Here is a 14,300-nt window from a genome sequence, read left to right as displayed (position 1 = left end):
GTAACTGCTTTACGATTTAGTTTTTTCACATACAAATAACTTTTACACATTTTACTACACAATTTCTGAGACCTTACTTATTCATCATTAGAAACCAACACAATTCTGCTTGTCAGAGCATACCAACAGTTCTGAGAAATCTTAATGCAAATTTTAGCAATTCTAGATGTCTTCTAAAGACAAGCGCTGATTGCTTGTCATGCAAAAAGAATATACTAAAAAAATGTAGATAGCAGTTAGTTGGAAGTGAAAGATACAGTCAAAAACAAAAACAGAAAAAACAACTAAAACTGTTCAGCAGTGCCAAATGTGTCCTCTGAGACAATCCCATCCTCCAAACCACCAGCACTATCTCACTTCCTTCCCCAGAGCCTCATCCACCAAGTCATGTTCTTCAATTACTACATGCTTCAGTTCATGACACAAGACTCATTCATCGAAATATTACTTTTGCTCTCAAAACAGGAAAACTACTTTTTTTTAAACAACACAAGCTCATATGTACATTAATCTCCCTGACAATGGGATCCAGACCCTGGAAATAATCGTCCCGTATTCTGAGCGGGCTCATTAGCTGATTCTCTGATACGGCTAAACAGAGTACCGGATGATCCGTTCATGTCTCATCTCGATGCTGTGTTGGCCGTCACACAGTCGTGAGCTTGCAGAAGCCCACACTCATCACTAGAACATTCCAATTACCCTAACAACAAACCCATCGCTCACATCGCCAACTTCCTCTAATTTGAGGCATTGTCAGATTAGCGCTTGACTTCTTGCCTTCCCTAAATGGCTTTACAGCTTTCGTAAAACTAGTACACACACAAAACAGCCTCAGCAGATGACGTCTGATGACATTTCAGCAGAATAAAGGAGGATTTGAAACAGTGCTTACCTGAAACGGCGAGAATATCTGATCAGCCAAGAAGCACATGAGAAGAGAGAGAGAGAGATGGTGATTAGACCTCAGGTAATCAATCAATGTTAAACCATTATCACCATTAGGTTTAATCACCGTTAAATCTAATTAACAAGCCATTAAATGGACTTCTTCAGGTGGTCAGCATTCCTGCGATGAAAACTGTCACACAACTGCAGTGACATTACAAAAGTACATCAATTATTTTTGACAAGAACTACTTCATTCAATGTAGAGGAAACACGTTAAAAGGAAGGCTGCTGCTAATTATTCATGGTGGAATGAATACTTAATTTATTGAAATTGAACATTATTTCTCTGGAGCAGCCTTGTTTATTTTTTCATAAAAAGTTTAAAGGGATAGTGCACCCAAAAATGAAAATTACCTCATGATGTACTTACCCTCAAGCCATCCTAGGTATATACGACTTTCTTCTTTCAGACGAATACAATCAGAGTTGGATGGATTTACTTTTTTGGGCTTCAAAATCTCGTCCCATCTTCACTGCCATTATAAAGCTTGGAAGAGCCAGGACATTTTTTAATATAACTCTGATTGAATTTGAAAGTAGAAAGTCGTATACACCTAGGATGGCTTGAGGGTAAGTACATCATGAGGTAATTTTCATTTTTGGGTGAATTATCCCTTTAATGTCATTCATAACATATGTCATGCATAAATGGATACATTTCTTTCCTGTTTACAAAATCAAGCTCATCATATTTGCTGTAAAAGAACGGCTCTCCAAGTTTAGATGTTGAGAGAAATAAGCATGGAAAAATAAATGGTTGACCGCTTGTGATTATGCAGATTGCAAATTGAATTTAATGTGCTCATTAACAGAGGTGAAGTCAATGTGTGTCTGTTTGGGTTAGGGGTAGTTTATGGCAATTATAATTAGCTGTATTTAAATTTTGAAACCAGTGATCCAGACTCATCAGAGGCGGAAAAGGTGGGGTCACATGGGGTTTGGGACGATGTTTCCACTCGACACCTTGTAAAACAAACAGGATAGGCAGAACTTTAGAAAGAGGGATAGAACAAACAATAAAATGATGGTTTAAACTGAAACAACCACCAGGCTGTAAGATTTAATGCTTATACACACAAATCTGACCACACATACAGTCAGTTTGTGAGAGAAAGAGGAAACCGTAACCAAAAAAGCACTGACGAAAAATAAGAATGGCTTTTGGAGGGCAGGTGGAGTGGGAAAACCAGGACTTCACCATTAGGGGAACGTGAGGGTGTCAGTAATCAGGTGGATAAGGGTGAAGAGAGTCGGACTGTTTGCCACAAAGTATCTCTCTGCCAAGGTTCTGTGTGACACCTGGTCTACCGAAACTTGAGCCCAAAACACAGGGCTGTGTGCCCTGACACTGCAATTACCACAGCCATGATTAAAGAACAGTGCAAAAACTCAGTGATGAGTACACTGTGATGCATAATAAACATCTATTTCACTCTTTTTTTGAGGTTTACAACACCATAAGGTTATTCAGAAAATCTGGCTTTATTTTGCATCTGGCACCTAAGCCCTCTTAGGTCCTATTCATCTCTTCATTCCAACCCAGAATCCTTTACTGCCTCGCTGCTAAGTGGTGAGAAAAGAGCTTCTGCATACACTAGACTGACAATCTAAAGCGATCTACACACCCCTCTTATTAGAATGAGCGACATTAGTTATGCTCACTTTACTGAAGTAACCACACTGTACCACAAACCCCGCTAAAAGGATGTTAGCATCCTCGCTGCACAGTCATAACCAAATATCTGCTTAGATATGAATGAATATGGATTCCAGAAGGATTAGGCAGACTTCCACACACAAACACATTCACACACTCTCACTTTCTCCAAACACTGGCACAGTTATTGTTCTCTGTGCCTTCATGCTGATGGTGCACATTATGCCCACCAGGAATGAAGAAAATAAAAAAAGTGAAACATAAAAAAGAGGAATACAAGAAGCAATGTGTGCTGGCAAAATGCGACATATTACACAAGCTACTATTCAAAAGTGTGGGGGTCAGTAAAATGTTGTTTTTGTGATTTTTTTTTTTTTTTTTATGTTCACTAAAGCTGAATATGTTTAATCAAAAAAAAATTATTACTTAATTAAAATTACTATTTAAAATAACTATTTATTCCTGTGATGCAAAGCTGAATTTTCAGTAGCCTTTACTCTACAGTCTTTAGTGTGGCATGATTCTTAAGAAATCATTATAATATAAATTTTCTTATTATCAATGTTCAAAAAAAGAAAGAAATAAATGGAATAATTAAGAAAATAATGAATTCTTTTTTAACAATTTATTTGAACAATTCAACAGCCCATCACCAATTATTCCTTAACAAATTCTGTAGAAGTATTGTTTATTTATTTATTTAATTAACTGATTTATAAGGTCAAAGTTCAGTTTAAACCTGCATACAAGACAGGCTACGTTCAGCACAATGGCAGTGGTGATTAAGTCTTGCCAGATATTTCTTCCATCACTAACCGTATAATAACACACGCTGAGAATAAAGGAAATGACCTGTCATTTCTGTGATTGTGCTGCCATTTTCAGACGTTAATTCCATTTTCTGTGAACTCTCAAAGCGACTGATCACACACACTGAGGAAATGGCTCACAATGCCCAACAGGTGCTCTTCAGAATTACACAGCTCACAGAGATCAAGCCTCCAGAGCCAAGCGATTAAAACATGAGCACGTACTCCATTCCTCAACTGGGGTCACAACCCCTTGCTTGGAAAGTGTCATGGTCAGCAGGGATAAAACGATGCTAAACACAAATAACAAAATGCAACTGACCATATAATCAAGGATTCAAAAGTGACCTGATCAACCTGTAATCTTCCCTTAACACAATCGGGGAAATCAAGCCATATCAATCGCCGTTACTTTCAACCACACAAATTCTCTCCAACATTTCCTTTCTCTTTCATCCCTGGCTCCCCATCACTCCTATTGGCAGAGCCATTATATTGGGTTGGCAGCGGCACCAGCGGATTTTGGCTGGCACCAGACGTTTCATCAAGATCAGCAGTGATTCCGAGAGGGCGAGGCTAAACTGCCCGTTTCCCACCATGAGCTGGCACCTCAGTCAATGCAAAAGGACTCTAACAGGCAGAACCGCCGCCAAATGGGGTCTGCTGGAGTCCAGGAACACTGAGCGAGACAGAGTGAGGCTCAGTCCCACAGAACACAGCACCTGCTGACCACTGCATGGAGGCGCAGCGGGGCATTGGGTGACCTTTGAGGGTGGAGATCCATCACAGCTGCTGAGTACGCAACATTGATGCATTATTTCGGAGAGAACAGTATGAATACATCAGCAGTTTATTATATATATATATATATATATATATATATATATATATATATATATATATATATATATATATGGAATAGGGCTGCTAGAATAGGGGTTGACAATGAAAGGGTTAACTGAATATTCTATAAGCTGCTGTGAAATATCAAATTGGATCGTCTGTAGCTCCTGTCTGAGCGCTCGATGTGGCGTCTCATTGATGTTATGGTGCATCATACGAATACAAAGACAGTTCTGATATTCAAACTGACTGTATTCAAGACAGTATAAGCAAATCAGCCATGGCAACCTTTCAAATACATTTTCAAGGGTTGTTTGGGAATCAAACGAATCCCAGTTTCAAAATGATGCACAAAGATGTACCGCAATTTAGTCATTCGGAAATAAATAATGACTCTTGAAGCTGAAAGAAGCATAGGAGAATATTATCCGGAATGTGATAATTACTTAATTGCAGGTTTATAAATGAAAACAAATTGAGATTTCCATGTCTGTGTGCTTTTTTTTTTTTTTTTTTTGGCAATCAGAGGCGTTTCAGCTGAACGACTGCTTTAAGTGCATAGTTATGTAATCTCTCTAAATGACCCTGCATAACAATAATTAAGCAGCAATGTCATTGTTCACATTTCCCAAGGCCGAGGACACAGCGGCATGAAATACAACCACATACTACTGAAATGAGTCACGATAATAGCACTAATTAAGCTTACATACAACCGCAAGATAACTATCAAATCCACTTCATTTCATGGTTTTAATGACCTAGCTTTATAGAAAGTGATTTGTCCTTTAAAATCATACAATGCACAAAAAACAAGAGTGGGTTTAACCACAATATATTATATCATGCCACATCGTCGCATACTAGTACATATTTTTAAATTAAGAGAGATAAATATAGAGAAACAAAATATTTGGAGTAAAAATAAGTGCCCATTTGTACTGAATAGAAACTAGCAGCCAGATATTCAGGACAAATGACGAAACAAAAACTAGCAGCATGGATATTCAGTGAAAAAACAAACAAACAAAACGAAATGAAACAAAAACTAATTGCAAGATAACCGGAACTATCATTTTCACTTCATTTCATGGTTTTAATAACCTAGCAAAAAAAAAAATAGCAGCCTGGATATTCATGGACAAAACAAAGAAAAGAAAAGAAACAAATAACAAAACAAAGCAAATCGCAAGATAACTGGAACTTTCATTTCCACTTCAATTTGATTTTGATTACCTTAATCTGGCTAAAGTAATAATCGAAGTAAACACAAATTGAATTAAAACATGTGGAGTATTCCTATTTTAGTTGCATTATCGAGGTGCAGTACAGACATGTACACACCTTAATCAAACTATTACCGTTGTGTAGGACTTTTCGCCACATTATGCGACAGGATACACATGGTGGCCTGGTAATGCCAAACTCTGCTACTTCGCTTTGCTTTGTAGACAGAGTCTGGAAGGGCATAATTGACAAGCGTTTACTTTCTCATGGGCGGGCGCTTGTCTGAAGTTTAAAATCATTGGTGTACCTGTAAGCCAATTACATAACAGTTGGTTATGACGCATGTTATTCGCCGGCTCAGCCGACTCAAACTTCCGCTGTAAACACAGGTATGCGGCGAAAACAAAACCATCGAGCGAAATACCAGCATGAAGATGGCTGTGAACGACTTTTGCAGATTATGTGAAGTAAATCTACGCATCCACAGTTATCGCCTTGCCGAACTTTGGCCTCCCCAGTTTCTCGCTGACGATCGGTAACAGTTGATAAATTAAACTTTTCCCAAAATCTGTCGGGAGTAGGGCCACAACATCACCTCCATTCAAAATGTGAACCAAACACTCTTCTTGTTCGGGCTTCAGTTGGAAAATGCCGGGAATATTCTCCACAACAGAGCGAATAGCATCCCGTGTCTCCATGTCTGCTGTCGTTTTAGATTTCCCTCACCTTAACTACAATCTTAAATTCGGCGCTTAGCGTCTACGTCACGGCTCTCAGCCCACCCTCTTTTCGTTGGTTGGCCCGGCTGCTGCGGAGCCGGAGATAAACTGGGAGATGGTTTGCTATATCAGACTGAGTACAGAAGCTAAATGAAATTGAGCGGAAGTACGAAGTCTGATGTAGTCAGGCTACACACACGGCACTAGTCAACCGTTTGACGACAAATAAAAGAGCTTCAACACCGCCGTCGTCTGTATGCACGTACAAATAATGAACTGCACTTGAAGCGTTCATAAAATTAAAAATGAAACACCCAAAACTGTATATGGCATCATCACGAAGACGAACTATATGTTTATACGTGAAATTCTGGAGGGGACGTCGAATGGCGTCGCGTGGTGACATAATGATGCATGCCATTAATTGATCTATGTACAACAGGGTTCCTCAAATCCTTCCCTGGAAAGAAACAAAATAAATAAATAAATAAAAACTAGCAGCATGCTAAGGAAAAACAAACAGACAAAACAAAACAATAAAGTGCTGTTTGAATGTTGCTGCACTACAGCAGAAGAGGGATGTTTTGCTAATGCATCCTGGTCACAAAAAGATTTCTTAATAGTGTTGTCCCTGCACTTTCAGAAACTGATAAATACACCTTCCGCAATCATTACAAACCTTAATGGGCCAAACTGTATTTATGATGAGCCCGCATCCCACATACTGATAACAAATCCCACATAAAAATGATTCATCAAAATGTCTAAGTTGCCAACCATAAACAAACCAATTGTTCACATCAAAGCACCAGACTGATGTTCTCTTCTTATCATGGCAAAAAATGATTTTGCTACAGCCGATGAGTTGAGCCGCATAATTGATTTGCTTCTTTCTGCCATCTTTCCATTTGCAACAGAAACATAATGGGTTTTGTGAACAACATTGCAAATGGGGAATTACATAAAAGTTACTGAACGACAAACAAACGGACTAGCGAGCAGAAGAAATCTCTTTATTTATTAAAAGATTAGAAGAGCTGAAAAAAAGCAGAGGAGATCCAGATTTATGTTCTGTTTTCAATATCTAAACCACATTAAACACAAACACACTTTGATTTCGGCAGCTTTAATAGCTTGTGGGGAAACAGGTCTTGCGTGTTCAAACAAGCTCTGTTTAATTGTATTGACTTAGGCGCTACTTTTCTATTAAGGGTGTCTCATCTCTGTATTCTATTAGTGCTGCGCGGTTGGGCTGGGTCGGGGTGGAGGATATTACTTTTCAGGCCGCATCGAGCAAGACATGCCACATTAGTAGCAATCAAAACAACATTTCGACGAGATGTGTGGCGACGATGCCTCAGACTCTGTGGATAAATCCACAGTTACATAAGAGCAATAGTGTTAAACTAAACAAACAGAGACCCGGATGAACTAATCACACTTCTGGCTGATGTCAGAAGAGATGAGAGAAAGAGAAACTCAAGCTGTTCAAGTTTTGGATGTTTTATTTTTTTTTTTACATGCTTTTGTAGACTGGGCCTGTATGTTTCTGTAGTTTCAACTTCAGGAGACTTTTTACTGTCAGTTTAGATTCACTGGTGTCCCTGTAGTGAAAAGGGCTTGCTGAGAGTGAATATGATGGGATGCAAAAGTGATCTGTTGCTTTTAAACCTTTCATTTTACTTAAATTTGCTCACACTTTTACTTTCATAATATAATTTTTGAAATAAATAATTGAAAAAGGGTATGGAACAGTAGTATAAACTAACATTTTATAACATCTAAAAAAAATATATTTTCTTTTACAATGTTGTAAAAAAAAAGAAGAAAGAAATCCATTACAAATACAGGTAACACTTTAGAATAGGGAACACTTATTCACTATTAACCAGGGGCGGATTGGCGGATTCTCAAAAACTTTGAGAAACAAACAAAAAAGGGCTCTTAAGTCCGACGCTGCATAATATTAACCAAACTCTTTTCAAAACGTTTAAATTCGGCTGCTGCAGCGGAGGACAGTAGTGCCACAGATGCAGAGGTAAGAAGAAAACAGAAAATACAGCTAACACACGTCATTTTCACACTACTTCTGCCAGTTAGCTCCTGTGTTTTTGTGTGTGTATGTGTTTTTGACAGTAGCCTACATTGTATTAAATAGTTGTAAGCTAAGCATAGAAACCCAGTATATTTTAAAGTGTCATTGCTTTGTGGTAATTGGTTACAAGTGTTAGCTAGTCGGTTACTGAATTGCATGATTGAAATATCAGCAGATAAAGTGGGATTTAGGGTAACCACTGATATAGGCTACTTGCAGTAACACATCAAAAACCTATAGCAATAGTCATAGTACTACTGTAGACATGTGTAGTGAACTTTACTTTGAATATGTAGATAGTCATATATTAAAATAAAACATTGAATACATGCATATAGTACATACGTTTACAGTATGCAATTAATCCTTAGGTAGGGTGGAACATAGGATTCTATTACAGGCACTCGTGCAATAGTTAGATGAGGTATTATAAGCCATTGGCTTACTTATGTTCTCCCTTGTCTGAATCGTGTTCATCTATTCAAAACTAGAATGTTGCTGGACCCAGTGCAGACAGCTCAGCTGCTGCAGAAGTGTCAAGTGTCATGGAGGTAGGAGGACAGCAATGAGAGAGACACACCCTGGGGTACAGATGCTGCCAGTTTCTTAATAATGTGGCTCTAATTAACTATTAATTAACTCTTAGGATAGGAGGAACCTGTGCATGTATGTCACACACATACACACACACATGTTGGTATTTGTGGTTTACGGGGACTCTCTATAGGCGTAATGGTTTTTATACCGTACAAACTGTATGTGCCATTGCCCTACACCAAATACCAACCCACCCACACACACACACACACACACACACACACACACACACACAAATGCACATGCAGAACATAGCAACACTAGCAAGACAGACAGTGACAACAAAGAACAACATACTGTAGAGCAGTGGTGCTCAACCCTGTTCATGGAGATGTACATACTGTACCTGCAGAGTTCAGTTCCAACCCTGCTTCAGCACACCTGCCTGTAATTATCAAGTGCTCCTGAAGATCTTAATTAGCTGGTTAAGCCATGTTTGATCAGGGTTGGAGCTGAATTTTGCAGGAAGGTAGATCTCCAGGAACAGGGTTGGGCACCACTGCTGTAGAGAATAACAGTAGCAGCAGACAAATGGCATAAAGAGACATCACCCAGACTCTACAACATCCTCAGATTTTTTCTTTTGTTTTTACTGTGTGTGTAAATTTGTTATAAATGTGTGCTCTTTAAAAAGTAGTAAGCATTGTTTACCAGACACATACATTAAATGTTTAAAAATCTGTTTCATATACGGTACTGCTTATGTTATTTCACCATCTGTACACAAATGTAAGTAGTGAATGCACGTGTCTGTGGGTGGGGCTGTGTCGGTGTGGTAATGTGGGCCGGAGTGGCTACAGTGCCAGGGCTGAATTTTTGTCCCAGTCCACCCCTGCTATTAACTACGACTTTTCCCTCAATAAATTCCTAATTTACTGCTTACTAATTGTGCCAACTAAAAATGCCAAACAATGCCCACACAAATCCAATCAAATAACATAAACATTGTACTTCTAAGCTCATGTATGTAATTCAATGATTAAATTACCGCATTCATTTTTTACTTATTAATAAAGCATGCACCTGTGTGTGTGATCATATGTGCACATTTATGAACATGTTCCCAGACTCAACACCACACACAGGCAGTGAGGAGAGGTTCCAGGGGAACAGACGGACAGGGCAGAGGAGACCTATTTGCTGGGGCCGCTGCCAGGTTCACCCACCGCTGGGACACATGGAGCATTTACTCTGACGGGGCTCCATCCTTTGATACCACCATGTACTTTTTCCATGATCTGAGGGTTTGCATATGTCAAAAAGGAATTAATGTGGACATTCGGGCCACATGACACCTGTTCCAATTTGCCAGTGCTGGCAGGTAAAGCCGATCTCGGCTGGGGCTTCCTGTATGCGAGCGTTATCAGTGACTTTCTGCACTGAGAGGCTCGTGGCCACGTTAATGTCTTCATAATGTTCCTGCGCTGATTAATTACGCTGACACTATAAGACAAAGCCCCAGACCAGAGACATCTAAACTTTGCAATTGCCAAATCTAAATGAGTTTATGAAATACCAAATGCCAGAATGGCAATGGCTTTCTCTTTCCTTTCAGAAAAGGCCCTCAGCTCCATCATTTTCTCAAAGAGCTAGGCCCATCTCTCTCTCTCTCGCTCTCTCTTTTTTTTTTTCTCTGGTCTGTCCTTGAGGGAAGGAAATTAGCCACAATGATTTACTCCTGTCATGTCTCCAGGGCTATTCTGCTTCTAATGGACTCATTTACCTTGCTTTAATCACAAATTCACAGCTTGGTCTCCTCAGTCCCTTGATGCACTACAACTTCTATTGCTTTGATGTCCTCTAGTCTGAGAATGGTGGGTTAGGACGGTCCCTCTCCCACTGAGAGCAGAAGTAAATATTCTGAATTAAAATGAAGAGGATATTGGCTAAGTTATAAAATAGCTCATCTTGTTTGCCTCTGCTTGTTCAAAGTCAATTCAAATAAGACAAAATGAATAGCTGACCTGCAACTAGTCAATGAGTTGTTTGCTATCTCAATATAGAGATAGAAAGTGTCTTATGCTTACCAAGCCTGCATTTATTTGCTCAAAACACAGTAATGTTGTGAAATATTATTACAATTTAAAATAACCATTTTCTAATTTAATATATATTAACATGCTATTTATTCCTGCGATGCAAAGTTGAATTTTCAGCCTCATTACTCCAGTCTTCAGTGTTACGTGATTCTTCAGAAATCATTCTAATTTACTGATTTGCTGCTTAAGAAACATTTAATGTTGATGATTCTTTCAATAGAAAGTTCAAAAGAACAGCATGGTATTGGCAAAATACATAAAAAAAGATTTTTTTTTATGTTTTAATCCTCTTTTACTGTCACTAATTCATTTTAAACAGTCCTGCTGTGTTACAAATAATTTTTTTAAAGTACAAATATTCCATTTAGCCTCTGAATATAAGTTCACAAAACTGCATGCATAATAATCATAAAATAATTATCAAAATGTAATTTATTGTGCTTTTAGATGACATATAGCACAGTACTCGACTCTGAACATCATTCCGTGAAAAACAGTCTGATCAAGGCTGAGCTACTTCTCTTGACAGCTGACTTATTCTGAACTCACATCTCAGCTTATGAAACAGAAGAACAAGTACACCGTGGATGAGCGATGTTGATGGGCCTAATTCTGAAATAAAGCTACAAGGACAGGAGGAATCAACTGCGGGATTTAATGTAGCAAAAAAAAAAAAGCTCTGTGAGAATCACAACCGAATAGCGGCTGCCTCTGACCTTTTTATGAAGCGGTTGGCTAGGATACATCAAGGAAAATCATTGTTTATGTCTCCTCACAACACAGTCGTTTTGGTAGCCGACAGCATTCACATGTTAGACATCGACATGATGGCTGAATAGAGGCATGAAGGAATTTTCTAAAGGATCCCAGTTAAGCAGGGGATCACTGCTAAACCAGAACAGCTTGTCAGCGCTGGGCTGTATTTATACTCTTTCTGGAACCTCTATGAAGATGTCTGGCTGCACTTCTCTCTTGTCTGGATTCCCAAGTAACATTTTTTTTTTTGTTTGATTTCATGTTTGATTTCCTCTAAAATAATATGGTGTGCGGTTAGCTGTGTTATTGTTCTACTCTGATGACTGTTCTTATTAAGCAAAGAAATCATTGACTGTCTGCCAAGGATAACTTATGGATGTGAAAAGAAAGGAAAGAATGACATACAGTAATAAAGAAAGAAACATGCAAAGAAGGATGGAAAGAATCATTTGTATTGTACAGACAAGGATTGCAGAAAGAGAGGAAGAAAGACATATTCTAAAAGTGTGTAGACAGGAAGGAAGTAAGAATGATTTAATTTATATTGTACAGTGAACAAGTATGCAGGACAGAAGGAATGCCATGTGAACTCCAAACAGAATTTGTCAATTTGAAATATTCTTGTTCTGATGTTCCCTTGATGTATGTTACAATGAGGCAAACCTTCATTCAAACATGTCTTCAAATGTATTTTGGTACAACAGAGGCTACTGAAAATGTGGTTTTCTCTTCAGAATCAATTTACTCCATTTATCCATTATAAATGTTCTTGGGAGAACGCCGGCAACATAAAACACCGCATGGCACAGTGTGCTTACAAATCCAGCATGTCATCAAACACTCGACAGTCTCAGCCAATCAGCAACATGAATGTGATTCGCATCGTCATTTTTTTCTGTATTACACTGAATGTTTCACAAACACAGTCTGAGTTGTTTTTAAATCTTTTATCCATCTTTTTAAGCTGACTGCAAACGCTACAGCATCTGTCATGTTCCTTCTGATTAAACAACAAACATTTTAGACTCTGTGTTCAGAACAGCCCCATTTTTACAGTACTTCTGGAATATAGTCCACAAGAGAAAATGAGTTAATTTTGTAAAAATGACCCCATTCAAAAGGTTACATTTATTAACACTGTGCTGTTGTCTGGATGATCCACAGCTGTTTTATTATTTATTTATTTTTAGGTTCAGTAATTTAACTTTAATGGCAAATAAATGGAAAGTCAGCCTTATTTTCAAAAATGTCTAATGATATTTTCAAAGAAAAAAATTAGAAAAACTTCAAATCAGTTTCATTTTTTTTCGCCCCCTTTGATTTCTTTTAAGAATTTATTTGAATATTATTCTTGTGCACTTTTTCCCTCCGATGCAGTGAAAAACAGACTTCTAGATGTATAAAAAGTAATTTTGCATTGCATTTAAATCAGAAAAAGCAAAATAAAAAGCTGTCTTTTGGCTTCAAAGTCAAACTGCTCTATCTGCCTTCACACTGAGATAAACCAAGAGCACGCTGTGGAAAATGACTTCCCAGCATCCTCTTGCAAGCCACCTACTGATATCTCATATGTTTTTTTTTGTTTTTTTTAAGAAGAACCACTCAGCTTTTCCCACCCCTCATAAATGATTGAATAAGCACTTTAACATGCCAGGCTAGATCTGGTCACTGCAATGAACAGAGATCTGACAGGACCAGCAATTGCCCACTCTGTACTTAAACCATGATAGTATATGGACTTGGCAAGAACTACTGGAAAATTTCAGCTCTGTGCAGTTTTGGGTTGTTTTATATCAGTGGTGCAACTGCAGCGCCCCTAATTACAGTGTCTTGAATTCACTAGCATGTTTCCCCAACCAATATAATCATATAGTACAGCTTAAGCTTTGGACAAAAAAACAATTACGGGAGGAACGTCCCTTGACAAAAGCAAACCTGATTTTGGGGAAGCTTATATTGTTCAATGAGAAAAACTAATGTGAAATCAGGTGCCAGTGCTGATTTTAGCCTCGGGTTTTGCTTCTCAGCCTCTTCGTTTGATTACGTGAAGGAGAGAAAGTTTGCGACCAAAGCAGAAACCATCAGGTCTTGCTTTCAACCAAACCACATTTCACTTCTCACACCAAAGAAGTTCTGTGGTTTACGCAGGATGTGAGTCACAGGCGTGTGGTAAACAAAACAAAGAGCCAAAGCCACAACTCGAAACAACAGATCATCGTTTTGTGAATATACAGTTGGTGTCTTTTAAGGAATTGTCCAAAATGCTAATTACATAGCAGCACTTTGTCGTTTTGCACTGTTTTTAGTTACGGTATATGTTTTGGCAGTTTTAGCATCTCATAAAAGGGCACCACATAAGGAGCAGGGCAAGAAATTGTTACAATCGGTTTAATGGCAGCGTTCCAGGAGAGCACTTTACATGTTCATTAGCTTTATATATGTACTGAACAAGATCATTAACACCTCAATGTACTTAGCCTTGTCTTAATACAGTAACTTGATGACAAGAAAATAATAGCATTACAAAAGGGTTTTAATATACAGCTAATTAGTTCTTAAGATCTCTTCAAATCTCCTCAAAATAAGAGGCTGGAGGCTACGCTTCTT

The 14,300-nt window shown here is 38.3% G+C and overlaps 1 protein-coding gene across 8 annotated transcripts in view; it reads right to left on the bottom strand.

Moving 5' to 3' along the window:
* cadm2a (cell adhesion molecule 2a) overlaps positions 1-14,300 on the bottom strand; it is a 423,456-nt gene that overhangs the window by 213,002 nt on the left and 196,154 nt on the right. For 7 of the 8 annotated variants that reach the window (XM_058788804.1, XM_058788801.1, XM_058788808.1 and 4 more), the window contains one exon: positions 896-913. The exons of the other annotated variant lie outside the window; for it this stretch is intronic. In XM_058788804.1, the coding sequence (XP_058644787.1) occupies positions 896-913 (18 nt within the window). The remainder of the gene's footprint in view (positions 1-895; positions 914-14,300) is intronic. 8 annotated transcript variants of the gene reach the window in all.

This window comes from Onychostoma macrolepis, chromosome 10, assembly GCF_012432095.1.
Source record: "Onychostoma macrolepis isolate SWU-2019 chromosome 10, ASM1243209v1, whole genome shotgun sequence".
NCBI classification, from domain to species: Eukaryota; Metazoa; Chordata; class Actinopteri; order Cypriniformes; family Cyprinidae; genus Onychostoma; species Onychostoma macrolepis.
This window is presented reverse-complemented; position numbering and strand designations above follow the sequence as displayed.